At 40.2% G+C, this 17,333-nt stretch overlaps 1 protein-coding gene across 4 annotated transcripts in view; it reads left to right on the forward strand.

Moving 5' to 3' along the window:
- RELN (reelin) overlaps window positions 1–14,084 on the forward strand; it is a 272,014-nt gene extending 257,930 nt beyond the window's left edge. For 3 of the 4 annotated variants that reach the window (XM_071733981.1, XM_071733980.1, XM_071733982.1), the window contains 6 exons: window positions 557–718; window positions 1,049–1,206; window positions 1,981–2,200; window positions 3,176–3,373; window positions 3,776–3,874; window positions 12,956–14,084. In XM_071733981.1, coding sequence (XP_071590082.1) covers window positions 557–718; window positions 1,049–1,206; window positions 1,981–2,200; window positions 3,176–3,373; window positions 3,776–3,874; window positions 12,956–13,052 — 934 coding nt within the window. In that variant the 3' untranslated portion in view covers window positions 13,053–14,084. Of the gene's footprint in view, window positions 1–556; window positions 719–1,048; window positions 1,207–1,980; window positions 2,201–3,175; window positions 3,374–3,775; window positions 3,875–8,749; window positions 8,953–12,955 lie in introns of those variants that run through there. The other variant, XM_071733983.1, reaches the window with a different exon arrangement.
- The last annotated feature ends 3,249 nt before the right edge of the window (window positions 14,085–17,333 follow it).

Here is a 17,333-nt window from a genome sequence, read left to right on the forward strand (position 1 = left end):
GAGCATGCTCCTGTTAAAATGTGCTCACAGAAAACCCCATTCACAAGAAATTGTTGTTTCAATACAATACGTGACAATATATTTAGGACCCAGCTGTAATGAAGTGGGAGTTATTTAATTCCACTTTGGTCTTTAACGCTTTCTCCAGCGCTGTAGTATAGTAGTGCATTATAATCTGTAAAAGTGAAGGTATATCCCATGCTTAAATGAACATGAGATTCTTATGAACACTGAGAGGGAGACTAAGGAGCAGTGTCCTAAACAAATCCTTCTGTCATGCTTGCCCAGAGGAGCTCTGTGCTGGACTCCACTGTGTGTACCAACAAATTCACAGCACTCTGACCTGGTGGTACTGGAAAGCCCTTCCTAGCTGCAACAGGGCTTCAGTCTCTCACTCTATGTCTCTTTGTGACTACAGAGCATGGAACTATTGCTGACAATCTCTTGGATTTGTTTAGTGAGACAGGCAGTGCCAGGACCCTTAGAAATTACCTGTTTTCCTTTCATATTCCTTCAGTTGTTCTAAACTATTTGTTTTTGTTGTTGTTTCCTACAGGACAGACTCATGGCAGCTTGTCCAGACACACTGTCTCCCTTCCTCATCTAATAGCATTGGCTGCTCCCCATTTCAATTCCATGAAGCCACCATCTATAATTCTGTCAACAGCTCCACATGGAGAAGAATAACTATCCAGCTGCCTGATCATGTCTCATCCAGGTAGGTTACTGAAAGGTCAGCTCGCTGTGAGACTATAAAATGTCACCTGTCTTGCTGACAGTGTTCATTTGAAACAAATGATGAATTACGAATGCTTCTTTATTGATGGATTTAGATCTGATACGTAATTTTTTGAAGAAGATTTTTTGTTAACAGAAGTGGATGCTTCCAGTGGCTCTTTCCAGTTATTGAAATGACAAGTCCTTCCTACACCATGTTTCATTACATCTGCTGCTAGTGGATTTGAATGTTGCTGTACTGATGTATTTAATTTCTGGATGCACAGAAATAATACTGGATAATACAGTGGTTGAATTTTGATATTTGCAGTGCAACTCAGTTCAGGTGGATTCAGAAGGGAGAAGAACTAGAGAAGCAAAGCTGGGCAATTGACCACGTGTACATTGGGGAATCATGCCCTAAGCTCTGCAGTGGTCATGGATACTGCACAACTGGAGCCATATGCATTTGTGATGAAGGATACCAAGGTTTCATTTCTTGAGTTTCTTTCTTACACATCTGCTACAGCCTAATCTAGCTCAAAATTAAACAAAAAGACATTGTAGTGTGTCACACATAAATTCATCACCAGAATGCTTGAGTAACAAATTGTAAATTAATAATTTGACAGAGCTGCAAATATCAGCTCTTCCCTCCTCTTACTCTCTCTAGATTGAATCAGTAGTGTCTGTTGTCTGGCACTGTATGGAAAGCCCATCCAGCTTTCATCAAAGGCAGAATGTGGCTACCTTCTTACCCAGAAATGGCTTGCACTCCTGTACTCCCTCCAAGGGTCACCCACTCCCTGGGGAGCACATGGGATACAGATGTTGGTGACTGGCCCCTGTAAGGGACTCACTTCTGTGTCCCATCAGGACAGAGTGCTCTGCTCTAATCCCACAGTGCAGCTAAGCACATGCCTAACAGTACCTGAGTGTCCTCATTAAACAATAAATGCTCTGTGGAAGTGGGGCCAGTGTTTAACATCTGCCAGGATATAACTTGGTAAGATTGGAACTCTTACCTGTTTTAGACACATTTCCCTACAGCCACCAATTTGAGGTTTCTTATATTGGCATCAATGCAAAACAGGAGAAACCCTATTGCAGTTCTTGAAGTTACTGCTGCAAAAAGTAAGACTTGCAGCCTCAATTTTCCAAAAATTAAAAAACCTTGAATGGAATTGCACTGAACTGTAACTCCATTTTCTCAATTATTTTGGGGTTTTTTTGTGTTTTATAACTTCCCTGTGTCATTTTTAGGTGATGACTGCTCCATTTTTAGCCATGACCTCCCCAGTTATATTAAAGACAATTTCGAATCTGAAAGAGTCACTGAAATAAACTGGGAAACCATTCAGGGGGGAGTGATAGGGAATGGATGTGGACAGCTGGCACCCTACGCCCACGGAGATTCGCTCTATTTCAATGGATGTCAAATACGACAAGCTGTGACTAAGCCTTTAGATCTCACCCGAGCAAGGTAATACTTTGAGCCTAAAATGCTGATGAGAAAGGAAATTCTTTATATGTGCATGCAGCCAGTATTGAGGATGGACTGACCTGGCTCCATCATGCAGTCAGATGTGGCTGGCAGATAAACATGAGGGCTGGCAAAAGGTTTTGTGACTTCCATTTGGGAGACAGATAGTGATGAAGAAGAGGTGTCAGATGAAAAGGTCAGATGTTTATGTCATGCCCAACAGAGCACTGTCTAGTAAGCCAGCACTGACAATGAAGCTGTTGGCAAAGACCAGACTCTAGACTGTCTGGATCTGTGCCTGATCTGATAAGACAAATCCCATGTTTGTATGTGCCTCCATGCCACTCATGACTAAAGATGCTATTAGTCATTGCACACTCATTTTCCTGTTTCAGTTGTCAAATAGAATTATATTCACCTGGCAATGAACAGGAGTGTCTTTTTCATCTATTGAGCCTCTTTGGCCATGGAAAGAAATGCAACCAGCCTCTCCTGGCTCTTAATAGAGTGACAGCTTTCTGGACTGGTTTGTGTTTACTTGTCTAAAGCAAGATTAGAAAGAGGATGAACTGGCAAATGAGCCAGATATAATTTGGGCTCTTCAGCCGAAACACACAGGTAGAATATGAGAAATTTTTTAGGCACTTTAATATATTCAACCTTAATTTTATATTCTCGTACACTCGTTTGCATGCTTATTTTGTTTATGTATCTCAGTTTTGTGCAGATACATTGTAAAATTGGATCTATTGCCTCCAACTACATGGCAATACAATATACACAGTAAACCATTCCTTTGAAAGAGGAGCTGTGTTTTAGAGACACAAGAACAGTTTCTTTTGCATGTTAAAAATAATGATTCTTGAGAATGTTCAAAGTTTTAATAAGGTAACTGCAATAAACCTGATAATGCTGTTGTTCCTATTTGAATACTTTTTGCATATTGAAAATACTTCTTCTCTGTGTGTTTTACAGCAAAATCATGTTTGTTTTGCAAATTGGGAGTATTTCACAAACAGACAGTTGCAATACCAATCTGAGTGATCCTAACACTGTAGACAAGGCAGTGCTTCTCCAATACAGTGTAAATAATGGAATCACATGGCAAGTAATTGCACAGCATCAGCCAAAGGACTTTATACAAGCCCAAAGAGTGTCTTATAATGTTCCCTTGTGAGTACTCAGTCACATTTCATTACCTCTAAGTGCAGAAGGTAGATTTCTCCTAAGAAAGAATCTATCTTTGCATCACTGTGAAAGAAAAAAGGTTGCAGAAAGGATAAATGAAGAAAAGGGGAAGAAAGAAGGAAGGGCTAAGAAATTCCAGCCTAATGTTTGTCAGCATACTTGAAAAAAAACAAAATACTTGTTATAAATATGGGGCGGGTGGTGGGGGGCTTTCCTTATCTGTGTACATTTTTCACCATTAAAGGTCTGAGTGTACAGTGTGTTGGTTCTCAGGGATGTTGAAATAATGCTTTGACTTTGCTCCCATTTCCTCTTGGGGGGTAAATGGGGATGTGCACAGCACTGATAGTCTGGAGTTCTCACAGGCTCTTGCATTTGTGACAACAGGGAGGCACGAATGAAAGGAGTCTTACTGCGCTGGTGGCAGCCCCGTCACAACGGAACAGGTCATGATCAGTGGGCTTTGGACCACGTAGAAGTCGTCCTGTGAGTATCAGCTGCACCTCATGCCACCTCATCTCAGAAAGCACTGATACCCCTCCAGCATGGCACGAGTGTTAAGCTCAGTAAGAAGCACTGTGGCCCAGGGAAACCTTTGAGAACCAGTCTGTGCTGATGCTCTGCCCTGACTGCAGCTGTCAGTGGTTAAGATGGTCAAGAAATAAGTGGCACAGCAGGGGTATGTGTTGTACATTATGGAAAACTGCAGGAGGGAAAGGGGGCTTTATCACCCTCAAGTATTGGTGCATTCCTATAATCCAGCAGTGCCTGCAAACTATATTGTGCTGAGACATAAGGAAGGATACTTCTGTTCAACACCGTGCTGCCACGTAAGGTGGATTTATATCCTTTCAAAGATACAAAAGACTCTGCAGTATTGCACTTTGCACAAAGTAATGTTGTCGTGCCTCTGAAAATTTTGTGTTAGCAACTAATGCCTTATTCATTTCCTTTTTTTAGTAAGAAGGATACTGTTCAGAAACAGGGTTCACTATATCAGGTTCCTATGATCTGAGCTCTATACGCATCCCCTTGTCAAGTCTTTACCAAGTACAGTGTCTTCACCCTCCTGATTCTCCCATTCTTGACATGGGTTTCACTGGCAGCTAACCCATTTTTCCTGTGTTGCATCACGAAGAGATGACCTGCTTTTTCTCTAACAGTTTAGTTCCAGTACAAGTGAAATTCTAGTGGCTTCACGGGCGGGAATTCATCGCTGGCAGTGATTGGCAGAGAGAGGCGTGCCTGCTCCATAGATAGGTTCAAGCATTCCTTTTATTGAACAATTTAGAAAACAGCAATGAAGAAATAGGCTTGGATAACCTCCAGACCATGTAATTATAACCATGAGGTTTCTGAATTAGCAGAGTCATTGCAAGTAATGTTTTGTAAGAGTAGCAAAGTAAATTATTTCATTGCTAGTAAGCCCTGTTCTTCTTTCCACCGAGAAGCACCAGCTTGCATGGCACTCATCAACCCCAAACCAGACTGGTCCCAGCACTGAGTAACTGTACACCCTCTGCTGCTTGTACACACCTTGCTGGGCTCTGCTTCCATAACATTAAGCTTAAAGCTTGAAGGAACAGAGGGACAGATGTGATTCCTGGCTTAGTTAATCAATGCCTGTACGATGCTACATCAGGAAAGATATGGAAGTGTATGAAACTGGGAGGTTCCTGGTGTTTAGGAAAACATGGAAAAGTGAACTGGTAATTCTGAAATATTCCCACGTCTTTCTGCCTTGCAATTAAAAAAAAATCAGGTGGGAAAAAAATAGAGCATAATACTTTTTGTCAACTGAGCATCGAAGTAGGGAGTATAAGTAAGAATAAGACAGATCTTTTAAAAATTATTCTTAGGCCAAATTTTGGAGAACTTCCTTGACAATGAGTTCTGCCAGGTTTTAGATTAGACACATGGGTTCAATGATAACATGTTAGTCTTATGAGATATGTTATATTAGAATAGAGAAAGCAATAAAAACACTAGAGCAAATAATCATGCCTTGCCTATAGAAGGAACCAGATGGGCAGACAGCACTTTCTCCTCTCTGTACTTTTTCTCCTGTTTTCTCTGAAAGGCTCTTCTGAATACTAGCCAGAGTATCAGGCTAGAGACAGAATTTCCATCCTGTTCAAGTGATACTTTTTACAACCCAGAGGGGAAGAGAGACCAAATCAGACAGATTTCTCCTTTACTAAGTACTGTGAAATGTAGTGCCATGGCAGCGTATTTCCCAAAGGCCACAATGTGAAGTTCCAGCCCCTGGTAAATACAACACCTGAGACAAGCTGCTCTCAGGAAAGGCAGAATTACATGCTATAGCACATCTAGTTCATATGCCAGCATGTGCTCAGACCTGACAGGTGGCTTTAATCCCCCTGTTTTGCTTCAGTTCTATATGCACCTTCTAATTCATTAAAATATTCAGTAGGCCTTTTAAATTTTTTTTGCAATTAACCCACAAATGTTTTTATAGAGCCTTTGGAAGGCTTTCTGAAGGGAAGCACACTGTTTCTTGTTCTCAGGTACTCCCACCTGAGTTTTTCTCTAGCTCCACTATTTCACTCTGCCACCTCACACCTGTCTGTTTGCCCTCAGCATCTCACTTTCTTCACCAAATGCTGAAGAACCTCAGTTACCTCCATTGGGTGCTTCCAGGCATACAGAAAGGAGCCTGGATCAGTGTCTATAAGGACTAACTTTGAATGAATGCTAGGGCCTTACTTTAATTAATAGTATTCTTTTGTTTTCCAATGAAGGGCACAGAAACACTGCCTTCCCCTAGGGAGTGCAAGCCACCTTACTTGGGCTCCTCTCCAGGAGAAGGCAAGGGAGCAGTGTCCCTTGGGTGCTCTGCCCCTTCATCAGGATTTCCAGAGGAAAGCTCTGTGGGCAATAGCCACCCCAGGGGTCGCTGGCATTCCTGCAGAGAGACAAGGCCTGAACTAAAACCATTCAGCAGGGTGCTGTCGTTACCCCTTCCCATTAATTATATAAAGAGTTATGGGAGAGTCAGTGGGCTTCTGCCTTGTTTATTTATCCCAAAGCTGGGATACCTTAGCAAACACCCATGCCTGCTAAATTGGAAGTAATTCCTGCTGGCATTCTGACCTTCTCTCAGAAAGCCATGAACATCACTGGCTCCAGGACCAGTTAATGATCTCTGCCTAATGCAGCCTGTGCTATGTCCTCTTACAACACTGCACTCCATCACCCACCTGAATGAGACTCCGTAACCTTCTCTGGGCTCCATCAAAATTATCCTCACTGGCCCTGGTTTAAGTCCTAGATTTTCATCTGTATTTGTAATCTGTGTACCTATATTGCCTCAGCAGGCAAGCCTCTAGCTGTGAGGTGCTACAGCAAGAAGTTATGCTTGGAGGTGTGGTTTGGGATGTACAAAAATTTCTGGGTTTTCACACATCTTACGATTCTTCCACTACCCCATGAGCTGACAAAGAGACCTGATTTTCCTACATGCCCTAAGTGTTGGCTGCGAGGTGCACACCTAGGTGCTGTACCAGCTTCTCCTCCTCCCATGGGCAAGTGAACCACACTCTCCTTGGGCAGTCTTGAGGGCTGGAATAAGAGGGAAAGCAGGGAAAGCACCTTGGGGAAAGCTCGTCTGTAGGGAGGTAGCACAACTAAGGACTTTCTTGATTTTATTTCCCATTCAACATGGAGGATGTTGCTGATCCTCCTGAAAGTGCTCACACTAGGGACAAATCTGTCAACACTTGCTGCCATGGCTCAGCTCTTCCCAGAAATTAAAAAAAAAATTTAACTGGTTCTGTCACAGGCCTAGCTGCCAAGTCATTGGAACAGTCTGCCCAGGGAAGTGGTGCAGGCACCATCCCTGGAAGTGTTCAAAAGACAGGTAGATGAAGAGCTACATGGATGGTTTAGTGGTTATGGGTTGTAGGGTAGATGGTTGAACTCAATGATCTTAGAGGTCTTTTCCAGCCTTGATTATTCTATCATTCTATTCTGTGATTCTATAGTACAGATACCCATTGCAGCTGATACACAGCCAGTTTCACTCTACTCAGCCTGATTGATTTCTGAGTCAAGGGACATCATCCTCTTACCAGCAAACACATTTTCAGGATGCAATTTCTTTGTTTCCTTTTTGCTCCCAAGACAGTTTTCTGGGGTGAAAAAAAATAACCTGCAGATTATAAATGCGTGCAAAATACCTGATGGTGCTAAGGAAGGCAAAAGATGGGTCCTTTTGTATCTTAGGTTCATTCCACTTCTGAATGAATTGTTTGAATCACTCATTAAAAAGCAGAATTGTAATGGCTGTGATGCAGCTGGAAATGGTGCTCAAATTGAGCACCTCTTTTGAACAGGTGAAATGCAATAGCTGCTTTGAATATGTTATACATTAAATTGGGCTTGCCAACTAATCACTTGCCAACTTTATTTTAACAATGGTTAACATCTATCCTGTGGTGGGGAGTGGCTTTTAGTCATCAAGTAGTCCAGTTCCTTATAAAGCTAATGCCAGTTGTTCCTCCATAGCACTGCCCTTTTTCTCTAGATTTGTAAAGAAAGCTTTGGGCACAACCCTCACATGTCCCATGTGGCTCTTCTTAGGATGAAAAATTGTTTTACCTCAGACTTAAGAAGGAGTGCATTTCAGTGCCCTAAGAAGAGCCCATGTCCAACCCAGCATTTCATTTGCACATTGGTTTTTTTTCAAAGCACAGCTCTCAGCCTGTCTGCTGCACAGACACCACACACTTTTTTGCATGTGCATTTGGAAGTGCCATTTCCTTGTGTATAGGGCAGGCCCTAACTGACCTGTTATCAATTCAGTTCAGGTCAAATTATTGAGAACTAAAGGGCAATGATAAGCTGAACACTAAGGGTCTGATTTTGCTTTCTTTGCACCCCAAAACTCAGTATGAGATCCGAGGGAATTTGAGTTGTGCAAGGAATGCAAGAAATATTATCTCCACCTACTATTTTATAGTTAACTTGTGGATAAATTAATTAATCCCTCCATAACCATCACTCCATGCTCTTCATTGTCAAGATATTCTCACATTTTTGGCACAAATGGTTTAATGAGAACTTTTGTTGCATTTGGTGCAAAGAATGTTTATCCTTACTTTGTAAGATTAAAATACAAATTATATACTGCAGCTCTAACAAAGAATGAGCACATTAAAAATCAGCTAATTATCTGAATGTTCATTGCATTTATGCCAAATTTAATATGATGCAGTCTGTGCCTTTATGACATTTTTATTATGTTTCTTAAAAGTGCATGCTGAATTTGATAGAAAGTAATAATATAAACATTTATTTGAAATATCAAGAAATAATTTGTTCAATTTTTATTTTCAAAAGAGATGAAAAGTCCTATATTGCCTCTAAACCTCATCAGGGTTTAATGAATAATCACAGTGCTGCATGCATTGAAAGGCATTTTCTAACTTGTGTTGTATTTCATTGTTTGCTGTCATTGGTTTTACACTAGAATAAGGTAAGTACTTCCCCTGAATCAGTACCAAATGCATGTTGCTGTTACAGCTACAGTTCTTTCCCAAAGTTTTGTCAGTGATTGGTCACTGGAAAATCAATTGTACTCTCTGAGATGTGCCACATAGCTCTTGAGGGCTCTAATAGAGCATCAGAAGAACTTAAAAGAAAGAGTAAGCAGCTCACCCTGTACCACAGGAATTCACTGAGGGTACAGTGAGAAGGGCTTCTCTTCCTCCTTTGGTGCAAAAAGAGCTGCAGTTGGAGGGTCCCCAGCTTCTTGCATGAGCAACCTCTCACCTCCAAGGGGGGAATTCCACTTTTTTCCATAATTAATGACTAGAGAGCTGAAGGCATAGCCAGGTCGTGTATGTCTGTCAGTCTGCATGGTGCCATACTCACACATGCCTCAGACATACAGCAAGTGTCTGCCAAGTAGTTCTTTTGTTTCTTGTAACTCTGCACTTGGTGCTGTCTCCACAAACCAACAGTTACTGAGCTCTGGGTTCAGTTCTTGACCTTGCCAGAGCCAGAGAATGTTTGTAATTGATATCAGCCATCAGGACTTCAAAGCACATCAGTTTTCTCTTTACAGTACCCTCCCAACAAAGCATTTGTAATTCAGCCACAAAATTCACCCCAAGCCTAGTTCTGAGAGGCCTGCCTTTTCTAAGGCTTTGTTCATGTTTTGTTTTGTTGTCCACACATTTTTGTTTCTGTTTGATTTCTATTATGCCACTTTGATATAAAAAACAACAAAAAAACCCAAACAAACAAACAAAAAACCCCAACCAACAAACAAACAAACAAAAAAACCCCACATAAAAATGCTGAATTTCATCAGTATATATTGGGGGAGGGCTTACCATATACATTTAATTTCATTTAGCTATGCTGTATTTTCATAAATTTTAAATTGCAGACTTGAAGTTCAAATAGTGTTTTAGGAAATGTGCAATAGCTAGAATGCTCTATTAAAGACAGAGCAACTCCCTCCCATAAAGTGCTTTAATCTAGGTATTTACTTACACTTACCCTAGACAGAATTTCATTCATCTATATTGGCTGCATATAGTTTTCATGTAACTAATATAACTTCAGTGACTTTGCTGGGAAATTAGTGTTTCCTATGTAAATTGGAGCAGTAGTGTAATCTTTTTTTTTTTTCTAATATTAATGCACTCAAAACTATCAAATAAATTATGCAATAAGTGCTCTTATTAGTTGCTTTTTTTGGTGTTTGCTCTATCAGCAGTACATGGAAAATTATTTTGGATCTGTACTCTTCATGTGAAGGTTCAGTGAATGCACAGAAAAGGCAGAAGGCTCAGCATATGCTGACCAGTCCATTACACACTTGCAAAGCAGCCTTCAAGTTTCCAGTCATATTCAAACAAAAGTTCCCCCCATGCCCTCTGTTATTCAAGGGAAGAAGGTCTGTTCCTAATAAAGTTTGGCTGCTCAAAACAAAAAAATAACCAAACACAGCAAAAGTATGGTAAAGCTTTTTATCAGTCTGTAAAAATAGATACTAAATTTGTTATTAATAGTACTGAAAAAAAACTCTAAAATCTTCCAAAAGCAAGAAATGTGTAAGTACTCCTGCAAACTTAATTACATAATTCTTACAGCAATCTTATCAAGCACAATTGATCTCTTATGCAGTGTTTGCCTCCTACCAATATATAAAATTGATTCAGAAAAGTAAAAATAGAGCTATTCTCTTGTTGATACCAGACATAACATACTATACAATATGATACTATTCTGTAATCTGTAAGGTATACCTACTGATCTATAACAAGAGATAAAATCATGCCATTTTCTGTAGCAGGCGTGAAGATTTTGTGTCATCCAACTGGCCATTGGAAAGTTCATCTCAGACTTTGGTGGAGAACAAGTTTGAGCCATGTTGGTACAAGTGAAAAAAAAAGAAAAAAAGAACATTTAGTTCTCAGGAATTTAAATTTCTCTTGTTTTTCACAAATTGTGTTCAGTGTAAAACAGGGAATATCAGTATTTTCTTCATTTCTAATATGTTGATCATCTTATAAACTAACTGACTACATATACATTAAAAAATAAATAAATCTCTTTTAAGTTATTAGGTAGACCCTTCTCTGTTATTGTCTTTTTTTTTTTTTTTCCAAGTCTTTCTTTTCCTTTATTTTTGTGGCAGTTTTTTTCTTTGTTCATTGTTTTAAACATCATCATCATCACTTTAAGGCCAGATACAAAATGGTTAGGCATTTGAAGGGAAACAGAGGCCAGGCACAGCTAACAATGTCCTATATCAGTTCTGAAAACCTCTGCTGGGCTGTTGCTGACTGTGAACAGACCAAAGGCAGCAGGGAGATGTGGAAATGCAGAGGTCCCTGGGCCAAGGACTGGGTGAAATAATTTGCAAAGCCTTGAAAAACTAGTTGTGAAGCAACTTGGAATTGCTTAGGGGTTTATATCCTAGATTTTGACACAACTGCTTTTATTCAGTTTAGCTTAATCATGTTCCAGATCAGCTGTAGAATAGGGTGTAATTTTGTTATACATATTTTTTAGATAGGTTACCACATTACATCAAAAACAATCCTTGACTCTGGAGAATCATACTTATTTTGCAAAGCATGCAATTATTTCTTTTTCCTAAGGGCCACATTCACTAAAAATAAGTTTATGCACTAGAGAGTATGACTGATTACAATGAGTATTTACTTTCTACTCACAGAGAAAACTTGCAAGGCACGTGCCTTGCACCCACAAAAGGGAGATTTGTTGTCTGTAATGTCTACTGCAGGCCTTTACTTCACAGATCACCTTTAAAATCCAATGGACTTACTGGTTTGGAAGCTCCTAATAATATTCAGTCTCTTGAAATATAGATGCTTAGGCCAGGCATCCTTCTCCCACTTCAAGACGAAGCTGGAAAGCACAAGGTCCTAAGTGGGCAGGGAGGACTAGGATGCAGTCAGAAATTAGTCTGAGACTGCACAGATTCACTTCTTTCCCCTGGAAACCAAAAGAAAAGTTTGCCAAAGGGTCACCAGCAGTTCCTCCTGGGACTCCATAGTGCAGGGAGCAAGAGAGTCTCTCTTAGAGCCACATTTTGGTTGCTCTGCCAAGCTGTAGGTGTGAGAGGGGCCACACTGTATTTAACTTAAGAATACACACACCTTCCCATTCTCTTGTAACTCTGAGTGCAGTTTGGCTGTAGGTTTATGCAGTACAAAGGGAATGGTTATGTCTGTAAAGGGACTGAGAAAAGGCACAGCCAGACAAAGCTCTCTGGCTGTTCTGCAGTTCCCTGCCACAGTAGCGGCAGTAGGATATAGAGCCTGTCTTCTGCTACACATTCTGTGCTGTGAGCAGACTCACCAGGATGCATCACAGATGTTACAGCTCCATTTCCAAAGCTGCTAAAATTTGGAAACTAAAGATGGGACCTAGCCCCTATGAGTTAGAAGGGTTTCAGGTACCAAACTCCCAGACAGCATCTTTTCCTACCACTCATAGTTTTTTGTTCCCTCAATAGGAGAAGTAAAAACCTATGCTAGATGGGATGGGTCTTGTCCTCCAGGTAGGTCTTCCAAAGAAGTGTCCCTCCTTCAATTAGGCTGCAATCAGGCTGTCTCTTGCCTGGCCTCATCCCAGACATGATGATGCAATGAAAGATAATGAAGTGGAGTCTCCTGTTCCCCAGATAAAGCAGTTAATGACCCAAGACAGAAAGATACCTGGAGTCTAAATCCACTGTGGAGAAATGCCCTACAGTGAGGTTATGAGGTGCATACAGCTTTAGTGAATCTGGCCCTAGGCAGCACGAGTTTTCATTAGCTGAAAGCTCTTAACCTTTCCCTATGATAATGAATTGTAAATTAAAGCAAAGTGGGACAGATTCTCAAATGCCTTGTACCTGGCTGATGCACAAAGGGTGCAATACACAGCGCCTAACACATGGCTGAAAGATTGTGCAAGGAAAAAGAAGAATCTGTCCCACTAGCTCACTGCTCTGAAAGCTTAAACTACATATAAAAAACTGACACTCTTCTTTTCCTCCCCCCTGCCCTTTGATTTTAACAGCACTCGCAAACAAAATTACATGATGAATTTTTCACGGCAACATGGGCTCAGGCATTTCTACAACAGAAGACGAAGGTCACTTAGACGATATCCATGAAGAAACGAGAAATTTATCTTTTTCCTCCCAACATGTGATGTGTTGCTTTCCATTCTTTAAATCTAGCACTGCGTCTGGTATCAGGACTTTTCTGCAACTGGCTTGGCAAGTAACTGAAAGCCTTTCTCAAGACAGAGTGTACACCACTTTTTCGCACTGTGAACTAATGAGAAGTGACTTATTTTCTCATAGGTAAATGTTTTAATGTTGATGTGTCTGTGAAAATTGTGATCTGTTGTAATATCAGTTACAGTGGCAGTATTGGAAGTAAGCAACTAATTCTGTTTAACAGGAAAAAAAGTTTAAGCACAAAGACTGATCAGATTTTATGTTTTAAAAAAATCTACATACTAAGTACAGAATTTAACATTCTTTGTCGCATAGGTATTTAAGTGCACTGTATTTCAGCTCTGTGTCATTTTATATGATTAAGTTATCATTGTCCTCTTTGTATTTTCTTCTACAACATGACACATTGGCACTGTATTTACTTGTTTTGTTGTTGTAATATTTTTGCTGCTGATTTTTGGGCTATTTACCTTCTTACAAAATGTATTTAAAAAAAATCAAAGTACCTAATCAAGAAGATAATTGCAAAAGTAGTTGTAAAGGCGTTGATATCCTTTGGTCTTATTCTTTGACATGTCTGTTGGTTAGCATTGTTTTGTGGATAAAAAAGAATGCTTGACATTATGCTTTTTTCTACTAAGAAGTTGTGGATAAAGCCCCAAACAGAAGTTCCCAATTCCCTTTCTAAATATGGTCAGTTCTCTGCAACTGATTTACTTACAGTAACTGCCATTTGGTGTCTGTAGTAATGAAGTGATTTGTAAACAGTGAACGTTTCATTGTGTTCTCTTTGGTGTTTGTTTCTATTGCGGGTCATGTTTGTATCTTCTGATAAAGTTGTATCTACACCAGCAACGTTATAATGCCCCTATAGCCCTAAACTGTCTATTATCATAAATAAAATGCTTCACTTTATGGTGAACTAAGCTAAAGATCCATGCTTCAATAAAAAGTGTCAACAAAGACTTCTGATGTTAGACTTTTCAAGCCATATGGGCTTTACATGAAATCACAAACTAAATTCTTTTACTAAATACCTAGAGTCTCATGCAAACATTGATGGTATTTTTAAATATTTAGTACATCACACTTAACAAAACTTTGCAAAGTGACACAAACCAAGAGATCTTCCCAGAGACACCTGTGGGCATAACATGGGCATGGAGCAGGTTCTGGCACAAGGAACATGAACCAAAGGACACTCTAACTTGTCTTTATCAGCAAGCCCAAAATGCAATGTGCAAATTGGAATTTCCAAGCTCTGAGGACTGCAGTGCAGCACATAAGGAACCTGGTTCAAAACAGACAAAAATTCTTAGAATCATAGAAGCCTTTAGGTTGGAAATCATTGAACCCAATCAGTAACTCAGCGCTGCCAAGTCCACCACTAAACTATGACCCTAAGCACCACATCTATACATCTTTTAAATTCCTCCAGAGATGGTGACTCAGTCACTTCCCTGAGCAGCCTGTTCCCAGTGCCTGACAACCCTTTCAGTGAAGGAATTTTTCCTGATATCCAATCTAAACCTCCCCTGGCACAACTTGAGGCCATTTCCTCTTGCTCTATTGCTTGTTACTTGGGAGAAGTGACTGATCTCTACTTTGTTACAACTTCCTTTCTAGTAGGTGTAGAAAGTGAAAAGGTCTCCCCTCAGCCTCCTTTTCTCCAGGCTTAACAATCCCAGTTCCCTCAGTGGCTCCTCATCAGAGAGCAGGATCTCAAATACCTGCTATGCTCTTACAGCACGGGCATCTCTTGGCACTATACTGGTCTGAAGCCAAATGGTGTTTGTTACACATCCGTGCTCAGCTACCTAAAATGTTTAAGAGGTTTTTGATTAAAGATACCAGAGCAGTGCAGAAAGGAGATCATTCAGTGACCAACTAGCCAAAACTCTGGCTTGGTCAAAATGATGCAGCAGATCTTTGACAGAGCTGGAAACTTACTCCAACTGTGGAGCTTCCTGCAGCTCATTGAACTGGTCTGAAGAGCAGTGTGTGTGTTTTCAATTCCAGTTACAAGACAAAGGATCTATTCAGAGAAAAGAGCATGGAGAATAAAAAAAATGAGGTTATTAAAGAGCATAATAGCTTAATGTTTGAGCAGGAGATTTGAAAATATTGTAATAAAAGTTTCACCCACTGAACAAACAAAAATGAAAGATAGAAACACTCCTATTTTAAAAGATAAATTTATTTTCCCTAATATGTCAATAGTTGAGTGATATTTCAATCTAAAATGTGTGTGCAGCTAGAGTGTTGCTAGGGAATTATTTATTTTAAAGACTTAAAATAAAATGAGGCACTTAACCTGACTCCTCTTTCCAGGTGAAAGACCAGCATAATCAGAGATGCTGCTTTTCACAGTTGTATTTTTTTTCTTTGAATAATGTATTTGAATAACCTGTGTCATCACAAATACTGAGGAATCCCCCAAGGCACTGCAACAGAACTCACTGCAAACAGGGCTTAGGCTTTCCTCAAGAAAATCATCCCCGCTGGTAGATTCCCAACTGATGTTGTCATTTGCCCTTTCCAGATTCCAGGAAGCTTTTCCTTGTATTTTTTCCATTCCCCCAGCACACAGGGCAGCATGCAGATATGGCATGCTCAGTGTATGTACTGTTTCATTTTTCCTCCCATATGACTAAACCCAAAGTCATCTGAAAATAAATAGTTGTTAAAATAGCAATGATGACACAGCACGTAATCAAATGGTAATAAAACAGTTAAGAGTGCTATAAAATGTACCAATAAGCTTATCTACCTGTATAAAACTTTGGCAGGCATTAACTATGAAAACTGATGCTTTTAGTATGCCTTACAGTTTTCATCATTTCTCCTATGAGATCACTAATTGATGTTCCAGTTAGATAAGAAGAAATAAGAGAAACAAAAAAAAATACAGGAAGGTGAAGCTCTGACCTGTTAGAGTTCTGGAACAATCAAAATCTGGAAGTTCTCGTTTTTTCCTGAATGGTCTTCTCTTGAGCTTGCTTCATGCACAGGTGATAACATTACCTTTGTGAGAGGAAATGAGTATAGTACAAGTGTTCTGAAGTACTAAGTTAGACTTTGTGTGAACTTGACAACTTACAGAAACGGACAGAAATTAAATAACACAGCAATTACACCCAAGGACAAGATATTGTCAAAGAACAAGATACCAACACACAGTGTGTAAATACCCATCTAGGTAGCAAAACCGTAGAAAGAGAATTGACAGCTTAAAGTTGTTTAAAAAAATGCCATTTTGCATTATATATATATAATGTATACAGCATATAAAGTATATATATACAGTATATATACAATATATACAGTAAATATATATGCAGCTGTCAGTGTTGGTAAAGTTGACAGCAGTAGTGGGCTGTAGCCCAGTAGGCTTCAGTTACAGATGTAAACAGGTTGGAGAGAGTGCAGAGTACAGGGCAAAACCAAGACCCTTGAAGCCATGAGCTTCCAAGTAGAGTTGGTTTAGGCTAGAAAGGAAAACACTTAAACATGACAAGAGCAAGAAGCACAAATCTATGTTTTACTTACTTTCTAACCCTTAAAGGCAAATATCAGTGGGTGGAAATGCTGCCACAGCATCACCTCATCAATTATCCATCAATGGGGATGGAGTTTGGATATTCTCCAAGCAGGAAGCCAGCACAAGGCTCTGTGAGCTGTACTGACAGGCGCTCAAAGGGCCACACACAAGCAGCAAGGTACAACAAATAAACCTCACCCAATTCAGCCCTGTAGCAAGGCTTCACTGAATGTGACTGAACATTGGAGTAACAGGAACAAGCTCACTGTAGAGAGGGAGCACTGCCTTAATCCTGAGCTGGAGAGGGAGCCTCAAAACCAAAGAAGCTCACCAGAAAAGCTTGCCTGCCTTAAGCATGGCTCTGAAGAGCTCTTCAAGCATTACTGGCAAATTTCTGGAGCAACCAAGACCATGCAAACACTTGCAGAACATCTCCTGTGAGGGACCCAGAGGCAGAAGATCTGCTCCTGGAAGAAAATGACAGTGAGATACAAGACTGCAAAAGTTGTATGGGTGACCCATGGATGACCTGGTAGTGTGACTTGGTTTTTCTTCCCTGTCTTCTCAGTTCTGAAAGGACCAACCTGGCAGCAAGCCTAAGGTATTGCTAATTTTCACAGAGCCTGATGGGGAGAATTTAAGCCACCAACCAGCAAGAAGAGGCCCAGTAA

This window comes from Heliangelus exortis, chromosome 1, assembly GCF_036169615.1.
Source record: "Heliangelus exortis chromosome 1, bHelExo1.hap1, whole genome shotgun sequence".
NCBI lineage: Eukaryota > Metazoa > Chordata > Aves > Apodiformes > Trochilidae > Heliangelus > Heliangelus exortis.